General features: G+C 46.7%; 1 protein-coding gene across 10 annotated transcripts in view; it reads right to left on the bottom strand.

Moving 5' to 3' along the window:
* The window catches only part of LOC138248977 (zinc finger protein 773-like), a 302,908-nt gene that overhangs the window by 193,233 nt on the left and 96,559 nt on the right, over window positions 1-13,116 (bottom strand). For 9 of the 10 annotated variants that reach the window (XM_069203038.1, XM_069203039.1, XM_069203029.1 and 6 more), the window contains exon 3: window positions 3,499-3,606. The exons of the other annotated variant lie outside the window; for it this stretch is intronic. In XM_069203038.1, coding sequence (XP_069059139.1) covers window positions 3,499-3,606 — 108 coding nt within the window. The remainder of the gene's footprint in view (window positions 1-3,498; window positions 3,607-13,116) is intronic. 10 annotated transcript variants of the gene reach the window in all.

Genomic DNA, 13,116 nt, shown 5'->3' with positions numbered 1-13,116 from the left:
CTAGAATTGGAACTCAATATTTGGGAATGGAGAAATTGAATTACTACCACCATATATAGATCCTGTTGGGTACGGAGGCAAGAAAATAGATGTTTTGGGTTATTGGGAGATGGGAATTCAATTTGGTGAGCGTGAAACAACTGTGAAAGTGTTTGTAGCGAAAAGGGGTGATAACCTTTTAGGTTGGAGACATCAAAGGGACATGGGGATAATATCAAATCCAAATTCCAAACAGAAAGTGTTAATAATGGCAAATGACGGATTCTCAGATTAGATAGTTTCTAGGTTTCTTAAAGTATTTGTAGATGATTTAGGGTTACTAAAGAATTTTGAACATAGAATTGTTCTCAAGAATGGTGCAATACCATGTGTGTCTGAAGTAAGGAAAGTTCCTCAATGATAATAGCACCACTCGAACAAGAATTAAAGAAATTAAAAGAAAGAGGAGTAACTGAAGAAATTGAGTGCTCAGAGAGGTTGGCCCCCATAGTTCTAGCACCAATGGATGGGGGTAAAGAGATTTGTATGTGTGTTGACTTGAGAGGATTAAATAAACACATCTGGGTGTCACAGCGAGTTGGTGACCCAGGATCTGTATCCAAGGATGCCCTCAGAAACAGGAGGTAGGTTGGTTCGAGGGTCAATTGCAGGACAACGGGGACACTCTGAAGGGAGGCCCAGGTTGCTTTTGAAGTCCTTTGACTGGGGCTTCCTCCTAGTCCTTTTGCAGTCCCGTGTGGGCTGTTGTTCGGGATATCTGAAGCTAGGTGACCAATACCCCAGGTATTGGTAAGATTCAGCTGCTGGAGGCTGAAGTGTCACCAAACTTGGCACACTTTGTCCTCACAGTCTCTGGTGTGCAGTTTGGGCTTGCTGTGGCGTTAGATTCTGGAGTTAGTGTCCGATCAGTGAAGTAAATATCACTGGCTTGTTGTTTTCTTGTGGATTTAGAGTGGTATCTCCACTCTGCGGGGAGTTCACTGGTGATTCGTGAAGCCTGGAGGTTCTCTGGGGTTCTTTAGAGTTTTTCCAGTTGTCCAGCAGCACCTCAGCAGCAATTGTGGGGTCCTGAATACAGCAGGCAGGGTTTGGCATCTTTTCTTGGTGCAGTAGGTCCACAGTTCTCATGCCTTGGATCTTCTTGGTGCTGGTCTTCTTCTGTCCATCGAATCTAAGTTCTTGGTCTGGGGATGCCCTCTAGATACTGTATTTGGTGGGTGTTTTAGGGGGAACCTAGTAGTGGCCAATTGGCAATCTACCCTAGGGTGGCTACACCCACTAAGTGACCACTTCTGGTGGGCAGAGGTCACTTCCCTACACCTGATTAGCTATTTTCCTTCCATCCAAGATGGATGAAAATGAAATGGTGAGGTCACCTCGCATGTAACACCTTGGGGGGGGTGCATGCAAGGTGGGGCCACTCCTCCTGTCCTTTATTTAGTTTTCCCACCGTTGCTCCCACCAAAAGTGGAGGTTAGCAACTGGGCGACCATCTGCTGCTAGCGGCAGGCCTGGGAGTCAGGGTTCAAGGGCGGTGAGCCCCTTGAAGCTCACCGGCAGGAAGGTGCACATTCCTGAGGGAGGCGGAGTTGGCACCTCACCCAGGAAGGGATTAGTTCTGAACCCCAGAGGGCAGAGGCCCTCATCCCAGGGATGTAGACTTGTGCCTGGAGGTGGCAGGATGGATGTGACCGGCCAGAGATCATGCCAGGGTAGTTAGCTTTTGCAGGGTGCACATCTAAGGTGACCCCTGGGTACATTGTATAATAAATCCAACACTGGTACCTGTTTGGATTGATCATTTTGAGTTGTTTGATACCAAACAACCCAGGGTCCAGGTCGCCATCATGTAGCTGTGAAACTCATACTGACCAGTGTCCAGCACATGTATTTAAAATGGCCGCTCTGTTCACTCACTATGTCCCAGGTTTGGCAAGGGCACAGTGGGGGCATATTGCTCCTGCAGCTATGCCCGCACCTACAGTATAGTGCACCCTGCCTTGGGCTTGAAGGCCTGCCAGAGGGGTGACTTACCTATATTGCATGCAGTGTGTAGTGGACAGGACACAAAGGCAGTGTGCCATGTCGAGTTTACCTCTTAGGATTGCACGAGGACACTCAGTGTGCAGTGGCGGTGCTGGGTGTATCTGGATGCCTGGCCCTTGAGGGTGGCACAATCTGTGCTGCTGCCCTCAGAGGTCTACCCCTAGTACCCTATGCCCTGGGTACCTAAGTACCATTTATTAGGGACTTATAGTGGCAGCTAAAGGTGTTGCCAATTGTGCCAATGCATCACAACCGTTTTGGAAAAGAGATATGGGCCAGAGAACCTGGTTAGCAGGGGCCCTGGGCACTAACAACTTCTAGGCTACATCATATCATGTGTAACTCTGTGACAACTTTAGACAGTATATCTGATCACTATTCGATTTGCTGTTTAGGCTTAAAAATCCAATAATACAAACTATTAATGGACAAAAAGCCCAGTAGTGGCTAAAGGTATCTAATATGATACAAGGCATATCACATATTCCTCTCTATGCCCAATATCTTGTGGCTGCAAAATGTATACTAACTACCATGTGCTCCCAAAGTGTTCCTCATCCATTAGTGTGGAGGCACGTCACTCAGAGCTCGAGTGAGTAAAATCACGCACTGATCGTCTGAGGTGGATACTTAGTGCCACAGAACCCCTTTGTTTCACTACATGATTCATGTTTTGTCTCTTGCTGCAGATCACCCTGTGACCAATGCTCCACAAGGTTACACACGACTGTCTCTGTGCAGTAATGTCTGTATGCTTGTTGCTCTCACTTCCTGCTCAGTTCGTGCATGGGCACCATATGCTGTGGTGATAATCCAGGCCTTCTGTCTGGTCAAACATGAGTGCATGATGACTGCTGTAGTCGACCTTACCTGCTTCTCGCCTGCACAAGTGCACAGTGAGAGTATTTTCCAACTGTTTTGGTCTGTAAGCAGTGTATTCTTTGTTGCATGTGATAACAGGTATGAGGTTGGGAGTGTGTGTTTGTGCATACACTCACTCCTGTAATCTGCAGTCCTGTCTTACTAACAGTGGCTGAGCAGAGCCTTGTCTGTTGTGAGTAAAACACTTGACCTGGGAATGTGTTTGCTGTAGCCTTTAGGCAGAGTCTTCTCTGGGGTGGGTGAGCACATTTGCCATATGTTTGCTGTGTGGTTTACTGTTGCAGACTGTAAACAGTACCAAGTCTTTTGCTGTGAAGCCTTGTGTGGGCTTGTGTGAGCGCATGCACACTGCTGTGATCTGTAACTCTGGCTTTTGGGCTCTGGATGTTCACAAGTACCCACGTGTCCCCGTGTGAGTTTGCTGTGATTGCTGCAGTTTGTAGTCTGCAAGCAGTGAGTATCTGCTACAAGTGAGCAGGCATGCCAAGTATATTTATTGTATGTGCCAGTACTGACTGTGCAAAGGCTACCCATCTCTGTCCCACTGCAGCTAAAGTGCACATCACTTACTTGGGGAAGGTTTGAGGGAGTGTCTCTTAGACTCCTGGCTGTTCTTGGGGTACAGCTTCTGCTTTTCTTTTGCTTTTAACGAAAGCACTGGGGTGGCAATAAGAGGCCCTGGTGATAAAAGGAAACATGTATGAATAATTCTACTTCAGGTGCTTACATGATATTGAGAATAATCTTCTTTATCTAGTGGCATCCGTTCAGTGACAGAAAGAAACAAACTTCAATGACAGCAACCACTGAAGTAGAAACACAAGATATTCCCATATCCTTCACTTCGGACCTGAAGACTGGAAATGACAACTCTGCCTACTGCAGCAAACCTCAAATCAGGCTCAGATATATGGCACGTCTTAAAGTCAGAGGGTCAAACCTGTTCTTTTCCCACCCATTAGAGTTGAGCAAAGCACTAATTGACTCAGCCATAAAATGCAAAGACATAACTCAAAGCGCATCTGTGAATTATGTGTTTGTTTGGTTTCTTAGAAGTAACCACTCGCTTTGGGAGTTTGTTTCTGAGAAAGAAGAAAATGCAGCTGAGCTGACCTAACTTGGTGCCTCATCCAGAATTCAATCCTTGGAAAGTGCTTCTGCTTCGCCGGAGGAGGCACTTTCATCGAGATGATCCACTCTGACACATTGAGCATCTTTCTCTATGGTGTGCAGCTCTCCGTTTGGAAAGAGGATGTAGGGGCCTTTGTGGAACTGGAGGCTGGTAGGCCATGGTTGAACTTAAAATAGCTCCCTTTCTGTTGCCTCACAAATACCACTTACAAACACCCACCAGTCACACTGAGAGTAAGTAGGCAGACAGTTCAGCTTACATGAGTCAAAATGCATACTGGCAGGAACCCTTGCCTCCCTCTAATCTCCCCCCAGGGCCTGCCCTTCACTCATTCTTCTCACTCAAGCATTTAAAGACACCTTGCTTTCCTAAACCCTCCAAACTGAGGCTGATTTTAGGGGCAGCTATTTTTACTCATCTACACTCACTTTAAAATTCTTCTAGGCAATTTGGAGCAGTGAAGGGAGAACCAACTCAAATGACTTCCGGACACTGATCGCAATGCACACAGGGATATGTAGTATTTGTGGTGCAGAATTCTGCTAAGAGCACCATCATTTAACTTGGTGTCATACTTCTCCTAGCTTAAGCATGTTCAAGCTTTAAGGTAATCGCCGCATTAATGGCAGGCTCCACTTTACAGCTGAAATGATGAAAATATCAATACACTTTGAATTACGTTGAAATATCTTTAACACACTATGAGCGACACAACAAAATCATGCAGTTCCTCCCCAAGAGATGGCCACCTTCAGCCGCATTCTTTAAGTGACTCAAGGCAGCCGTATCCTTGAAGCTTATATATACTTCTTGTTCTTTGAAGCTCGGAAGCAGCGCGCACTCATTCGTAGTACAGGCAGCTCGTTCGGCGCTGGATGCCACCTACAGCTATTTAATAAGTTACACCATATCTAAATTTTTAGCAAAATAATTCATGGGTTTTAGCACTGATTACTTAACACTAGCAAAATGTAAATAGGATATAATAGGTTTCTGTGTCAACATTCCAACACATACATGGATGTGTCATCATATTTCAGCTATATATGAGTTCAAGTACAGAACACCTTAATGGGAGTGACTAAGATAAAAACATCATCATACCCCAAATTTAAAATTATAACATGATGCGCGAACCAACACCAATATAACACAAATATAATGACTCATCCCTAAGTGAAACTTTTCAAATCAGGACACACATGACAGAATAAAAACTGCCTCTTGGACTGATCATTTAGGGACTTCAGACTGTTCCACACCCACCAACATTAGATGAAATTCAGGCCCAGATATTCTTTCCAGATAAGAATCCGAGCAAGCACAAATCCCAAATGAATGTCAACGTTACACAGTCACAACGGCATGAATAACACATTTCTGACAACATCTCCATCTAAGGTACACAGTATTAAGGAAGTGTAGTCACCTAACACAATAGAACGCAAAACCTATTTTCTCAAAGAAGCCTGGGTCATCTGCCTCCACTGTGTTTGTTCTTTTAAACATCTTTCAAATATTCTACCATCCTCACATTCAGGCTCTCATTCTGACGCCAAAGTCTTTGAGCCAGAAAACCGCCACTCCAGTTTTCCGCCCGATGGCCCTATTACGGGTTTCCCACTGGGCCAGCGGGCAAAAACAGTGTTTCGCGCGGGGGCAATGTTGCAGTGCGTTGGTGCGAAAACACCTGTCGCGCTTTTCACTGCCTGTAATTCAGGGTGTGAAAAGCGCAACGCGGCTGTCCATGGGAGCACCTGGCTCCCCGTTTCTGCCAGCCTTTGCAAAAGCCGGCGGAGAGGGGACTCGTAATCTCCAGGGCAGCAGTGGATTAAGAGCACTGGCACCGCCAGACTGTCGACCGCTGGCAACTTGGCGGTTCCGGCTCTGCCACTGTCATAATGTGGAGGCCAGATTGCTGCTTTGGCGGGGGTCCGACGGTTACTGCAAGTCTGGCGGTCCCAGAACCGCCAGACTCGTAATAAGGGCCTCAGTGTTGCTGTTCAAAGACAGCATACCATAATCCAAGGTAAATTCTACAGCTAGACAGTGAGGCAGGTTTATGTCTGGGTGTAGGAGGATGGACTGGCTTGTAGTGAGTACTAAGGGGTACTTACACCTTGCACCAGGCCCAGGTATCCCTTATTAGTGTATAGGGTGTCTAGCATCTTATGCTGATAGATAATGGTAGCTTAGCAAAGCAGCCTAGGCTGAACTAGGAGACGAGTGAAGCTCCTACAGTACCACTAGTGTCACTTGCACAATATCATAAGAAAACACAATACACAGATTTACTAAAAATAAAGGTACTTTATTTTTATGACAATATCCCAAAGTATCTCAGAGTGTACCCTCAGTATGAGGATAGCAAATATACACAAGATATATGTACACAACACCAAAAATATGCAGTATGGTCTTAGAAAACAGTGCAAGCAATGTATAGTTACAATAGGATGCAATGGGGACACATAGGGATAGGGGCAACACAAACCATATACTCCAAAAGTGGAATGCGAACCACGAAGGGACCCCAAACCTATGTGACCTTGTAGAGGGTTGCTGGGACTATTAGAAAATAGTAAGGGTTAGAAAAATAGCCCACCCCAAGACCCTGAAAAGTGAGTGCAAAGTGCACTAAAGTTCCCCAAAGGACATAGAAGTCGTGATAGGGGAATTCTGCAGGAAAGACACAAACCAGCAATGCAACAACGATGGATTTCCAGTCGAGGGTACCTGTGGAACAAGGGGACCAAGTCCAAAAGTCACAAGCAAGTCGGAGATGGGCAGATGCCCAGGAAATGCCAGCTGTGGGTGCAAAGAAGCTGCTACTGGACAGTAGAAGCTGAGGATTCTGCAGGAACGACAAGGGCTAGAGACTTCCCCTTTGGAGGATGGATCCCCAACGCCGTGGAGAGTCGTGCAGAAGTGTTTTCCTGAAGAAAGACCGCCACCAAGCCTTGCTAGCTGCAAATCGTGCGGTTAGGGTTTTTGGATGCTGCTGTGGCCCAGGAGGGACCAGGATGTCGCCAATTGTGTCTGGGGACAGAGGGGGCGTCGAGCAAGACAAGGAGCCCTCTTAGAAGCAGGCAGCACCCGCAGAAGTGCCGGAACAGGCACTACGAAGAGGAGTGAAACGGTGCTCACCCGAAGTTGCACAAAGGAGTCCCACGTCGCCGGAGGGCCACTTAGAAAGTCGTGCAATGCAGGTTAGAGTGCCGTGGACCCAGGCTTGGCTGTGCACAAAGGATTTCCGCCGGAAGTGCACAGAGGCCGGAGTAGCTGCAAAAGTCGCGGTTCCCAGCAATGCAGTCTGGCGTGGGGAGGCAAGACCTTACCTCCACCAAACTTGGACTGAAGAGTCACTGGACTGTGGGAGTCACTTGGACACAGTTGCTGGATTCAAAGGACCTCGCTCGTCGTGCTGAGAGGAGACCCAGGGGACCGGTGATGCAGTTCTTTGGTGCCTGCCGTAGCAGGGGGAAGATTCCGTCGACCCACAGGAGATTTCTTCGGAGCTTCTAGTGCAGAGAGGAGGCAGACTACCCCCACAGCATACACCACCAGGAAAACAGTCGAGAAGGCGGCAGGATCAGCGTTACAGAGTTGCAGTAGTCGTCTTTGCTACTTTGTTGCAGTTTTGCAGGCTTCCAGCGCGGTCAGCAGTCGATTCCTTGGCAGAAGGTGAAGAGAGAGATGCAGAGGAACTCTGATGAGCTCTTGCATTCGTTATCTAAGGAATTCCCCAAAGCAGAGACCCTAAATAGCCAGAAAAGAGGGTTTGGCTACTTAGGAGAGAGGATAGGCTAGCAACACCTGAAGGAGCCTATCAGAAGGAGTCTGACGTCACCTGCTGGCACTGGCCACTCAGAGCAGTCCAGTGTGCCAGCAGCACCTCTGTTTCCAAGATGGCAGAGGTCTGGAGCACTCTGGAGGAGCTCTGGGCACCTCCCAGGGGAGGTGCAGGTCAGGGGAGTGGTCACTCCCCTTTCCTTTGTCCAGTTTCGCGCCAGAGCAGGGCTGAGGGGTCCCTGAACCGGTGTAGACTGGCTTATGCAGAAATGGGCAGCATCTGTGCCCATGAAAGCATTTCCAGAGGCTGGGGGAGGCTACTCCTCCCCTGCCTTAACACCTTTTTCCAAAGGGAGAGGGTGTAACACCCTCTCTCTGAGGAAGTCCTTTGTTCTGCCATCCTGGGCCAAGCCTGGCTGGACCCCAGGAGGGCAGAAACCTGTCTGAGGGGTTGGCAGCAGCAGCAGCTGCAGTGAAACCCCTGAAAAGGCAGTTTGGCAGTACCAGGGTCTGTGCTACAGACCAGTGGGATCATGGGATTGTGCCACCTATGCCAGGATGGCATAGAGGGGCCAATTCCATGATCATAGACATGTTACATGGCCATATTCGGAGTTACCCTTGTGAAGCTACACATAGGTAGTGACCTATGTGTAGTGCACGTGTGTAATGGTGTCCCCGCACTCACAAAGTCCGGGGAATTTGCCTTGAACAATGTGGGGGCACCTTGGCTAGTGCCAGGGTGCCCACACACTATGTAACTTTGCACCTAACCTTTACCAGGTAAAGGTTAGACATATAGGTGACTTATAAGTTACTTAAGTGCAGTGGTAAATGGCTGTGAAATAACGTGGAAGTTATTTCACTCAGGCTGCAGTGGCAGGCCTGTGAAAGAATTGTCAGAGCTCCCCATGGGTGGCAAAAGAAATGCTGCAGCCCATAGGGATCTCCTGGAACCCCAATACCCTGGGTACCTCAGTACCATATACTAGGGAATTATAAGGGTGTTCCAGTATGCCAATGTGAATTGGTGAAATTGGTCACTAGCCTGTTAGTGACAATTTGGAAAGAAATGAGAGAGCATAACCACTGAGGTTCTGGTTAGCAGAGCCTCAGTGAGACAGTTAGGCATCACACAGGGAACACATACATATAGGCCACAAACTTATGAGCACTGGGGTCCTGGCTAGTGGGGTCCCAGTGACACATAACAAACATACTGAAAACATAGGGTTTTCACCATGAGCACTGGGCCCTGGCTGGCAGGATCCCAGTGAGGCAGTGAAAACACCCTGACATACACTCACAAACGGGCCAAAAGTGGGGGTAACAAGGCTAGAAAGAGGCTACTTTCTCACACAACCCTACCCCCAAACGAAGGACAATAAGGCTAACCTTGGCCAGTTGAGACTTTATTGTCTAAGTGGTGATAAGTAGAGAGTAGCTCTGCAATAGACTGGTTACTCCCTTTATCATCCACTATATGGTTACTTCCCTGTGGGGATGTAAACCACCTTGTTTGAAGTTTTTTAGCTAAGCAACAATGTGAAGATGTATTTTCAGAGTTTCTATCAGTAAGTTTTAGTTTAGAGCAGTGGGAATTGTCCACTGAACCTATTTGTAGTGATGGAAATGCCAGACAGGGATGCTGTCTCAGAAAAGCCATAGCTGGGCAAAAACTTTGTCCATATGGCTGGAAGAGAGAACAGGGATGCTGTTTCTCTTGAGTTGGAGCAGGGCAGGAATGCTGTCCTATGAGCTCCACACTAGGGCAGGGATGCTGTCCTAAGTGTTGTGAGGTAGTGCAGGGTTTCTACACTAAAGTTTCTCTGGGAGGGTTGGAGGGATGCTCCATGTTAACTAAAATGGTGCTCTTTTTCTCACCAATGTTAGTTATCCCACAGAGAGGTACTTCTACCTCAGGGAGTCCAGCATTGCCAGCTGATGATTCCCTTGGAACAGGTGCCACCCCAGGAGAGGTTTCTCCCACCACAGGAATGGTATCCTGAATGGTAGGGTGGTTAGGGGATACTGTGATACCCTTTTTACCTGTTGATGGAGAGGGATCCCGAGTTTTCAGGCCTTCTCTCCTTTGCTTTTTCATTTCAGTAGAAATGAGAGGGAACAATTCCTCAGGGATGCCCAGCATGGCTGCATGCGCATAAAACTCTACATCAGCCCAACCTGAGGCCTCTAGGTCATTACCTAAGAGACAGTCTACAGGTAAGCTAGGTGATACCACCACCTGCTTAGGGCCAGTAACTCCACCCCAACTAAACTGAATTATAGCTAAGGGAAGAAACTTAGTGGAGTTATGGACATCAATAATCTTATACTGTTGTCCAATGATGTGTTGATCAGGGTGCACTAGGTTTTCAGTCACCAAAGTGATACTGGCACCTGTGTCCCTGTAGGCCAAGGCCTTAACACCATTTATTGAAACTGTCTGCCTGTACTTATCCATTGTAAGGGGACAAGCAGCCAGTGTGGCAAGGCCAATGCCACTAGGTGTGACAGAAACTGTCTTGGGACTGACTACCCCAGTTTCTACTATGGACCCAAAAGTGAACCCAACTACACCCTTAACTTGACTGTTGCCAGCAGTCCCACCACTAGTACCACTACTGCTAGGGGCACTAGAGCTTGATGTATTAGTGGTGGTAGGCTCAGGGGGTTTACCTGGACAGGACTTACCCCCTGGCCTATGGCCTCTATTTTTACACACAAAGCACCAAGGCTTTTTAAATTGTGTAGGTTGAGAAGAAGAGGAAGAATTTGTGTTATCCCCACCCCCTGAAGAGTGTTTAAGATTTGAAGTGGGATCTTTGGTTTTACCCTTATCCCCATGCTTATCTTGAGATTTTTCACCATCTTTCTTCTTATTGTTCTCTTTGTCACCCCCTGTATGAACTTTTCTGTTCACCCTTGTTCTGACCCATTTGTCTGCCTTCTTTCCCAATTCTTGGGGAGAGGTCAGATCAGAGTCCACCAAGTACTGGTGCAACAAATCAGACACACAATTATTAAGAATATGCTCTCTCAGGATCAAGTTATACAGGCTGTCATAATCAGTAACTTTACTGCCATGTAACCACCCCTCCAAGGCCTTCACTGAATGGTCAATGAAATCAACCCAGTCTTGTGAAGACTCCTTTTTGGTCTCTCTGAACTTTATCCTGTATTGTTCAGTAGTAAAGCCATAACCATCCAGGAGTGCATTCTTAAGAACTGTAAAATTATTGGCATCACTTTCTTTCACAGTAAGGAGCCTATCCCTACCCTTTCCACTAAATGATAGCCATAGGATAGCAGCCCACTGCCTTTGAGGGACATCCTGTACAACACAGGCCCTCTCAAGTGCAGCAAACCACTTGTTAATGTCATCCCCCTCCTTATAAGGGGGAACTATCTTGTGCAGATTCCTGGAATCATGCTCTTTTACAGGATGACTATGGGGAATACTGCTGCTGCCACCATGGGTTTCTAAACCCAATTTCTGTCTTTCTCTCTCCACTTCTAAGCACTGTCTATCCAAATCCAGCTGTTGCTTCTTGAGCTTCAGTCTGGTTTGTTCCACTCTCAATCTATTGAGCTCCCTTTCTAACAATCTGTCATCAGGGTGGGTGGGAGGGACATGCCTTGAAACAGAGGTATGGTGAGAATGAACAGAAGGAGACCCGTCCCTTACAGAAGGCATCCTAACAGCTTGGTTAACAGAAACATCACTTCTACTATGGTGAGAAGGAATACTCTTGCTATGATGTGAGACAACACTATCAGTATGGTGTGACTCTACACCAGTACCAACTATGGTAGGCTGTCCAGTAATGGGCAGGCTAGGAAGTTTATTTCCTGAATCTTTTTCTAGGGGAGTCCCTGGATCAGATTGGGAACCATTAGCTACTTTTTCAACAGAAGGGGCACCTTTGGCCTTATCCTGTTCTATAAGCATGTTAACCAACAGTTCTCTGGGGGGATTCTTCCCTACACTCAAACCTCTTTCTATGCAGAGACTCCTTGCTCCTTTCCAGCTAAGGTGATCATATGCAAGTTTGGACAGATCAACAGTTTGGCCTGTGCCAGACATTTTTTTAGAAAGAGTTAAGTGACAGAAAAAGAGATAAAAAGTTTTTCAGAACTTTTGAAAAGACAGAAAAAAAAACTTTTAAAACTTTTTAAGAACTTTTAGAAAGTTTAGAGGTACTTTTCAGCACTTAGGAAAAGAGTGAAAAGAGGAAATGCAAAACTTTTTGGTTAGGTGTACATACACTGAACTTGTTTTGTATATTTTTCTCTTATGAAAAGTATAGTGACAAAAGTGGTAAGTAGTTGCAAAGTACTTATCCCACCGCTGCACAACCAATGTAGGAGGCTGGACTGGCTTGTAGTGAGTACTAAGGGGTACTTACACCTTGCACCAGGCCCAGGTATCCCTTATTAGTGTATAGGGTGTCTAGCAGCTTATGCTGATAGATAATGGTAGCTTAGCAAAGCAGCCTAGGCTGAACTAGGAGACGAGTGAAGCTCCTACAGTTCCACTAGTGTCACTTGCACAATATCATAAGAAAACACAATACACAGATTTACTAAAAATAAAGGTACTTTATTTTTATGACAATATCCCAAAGTATCTCAGAGTGTACCCTCAGTATGAGGATAGCAAATATACACAAGATATATGTACACAACACCAAAAATATGCAGTATGGTCTTAGAAAACAGTGCAAGCAATGTATAGTTACAATAGGATGCAATGGGGACACATAGGGATAGGGGCAACACAAACCATATACTCCAAAAGTGGAATGCGAACCACGAAGGGACCCCAAACCTATGTGACCTTGTAGAGGGTTGCTGGGACTATTAGAAAATAGTAAGGATTAGAAAAATAGCCCACCCCAAGACCCTGAAAAGTGAGTGCAAAGTGCACTAAAGTTCCCCAAAGGACATAGAAGTCGTGATAGGGTGAATTCTGCAGGAAAGACACAAACCAGCAATGCAACAACGATGGATTTCCAGTCGAGGGTACCTGTGGAACAAGGGGACCAAGTCCAAAAGTCACAAGCAAGTCGGAGATGGGCAGATGCCCAGGAAATGCCAGCTGTGGGTGCAAAGAAGCTGCTACTGGACAGTAAAAGCTGAAGATTCTGCAGGAACGACAAGGGCTAGAGACTTCCCCTTTGGAGGATGGATCCCCCACGCCGTGGAGAGTCGTGCAGAAGTGTTTTCCTGAAGAAAGACCGCCACCAAGCCTTGCTAGCTGC

This window comes from Pleurodeles waltl, chromosome 8 (genome assembly GCF_031143425.1).
Source record: "Pleurodeles waltl isolate 20211129_DDA chromosome 8, aPleWal1.hap1.20221129, whole genome shotgun sequence".
Classification (NCBI taxonomy): Eukaryota; Metazoa; Chordata; class Amphibia; order Caudata; family Salamandridae; genus Pleurodeles; species Pleurodeles waltl.
The sequence above is the reverse complement of the archived record's forward strand: the minus strand, read 5'-3'. Positions and strand labels throughout refer to the sequence as shown.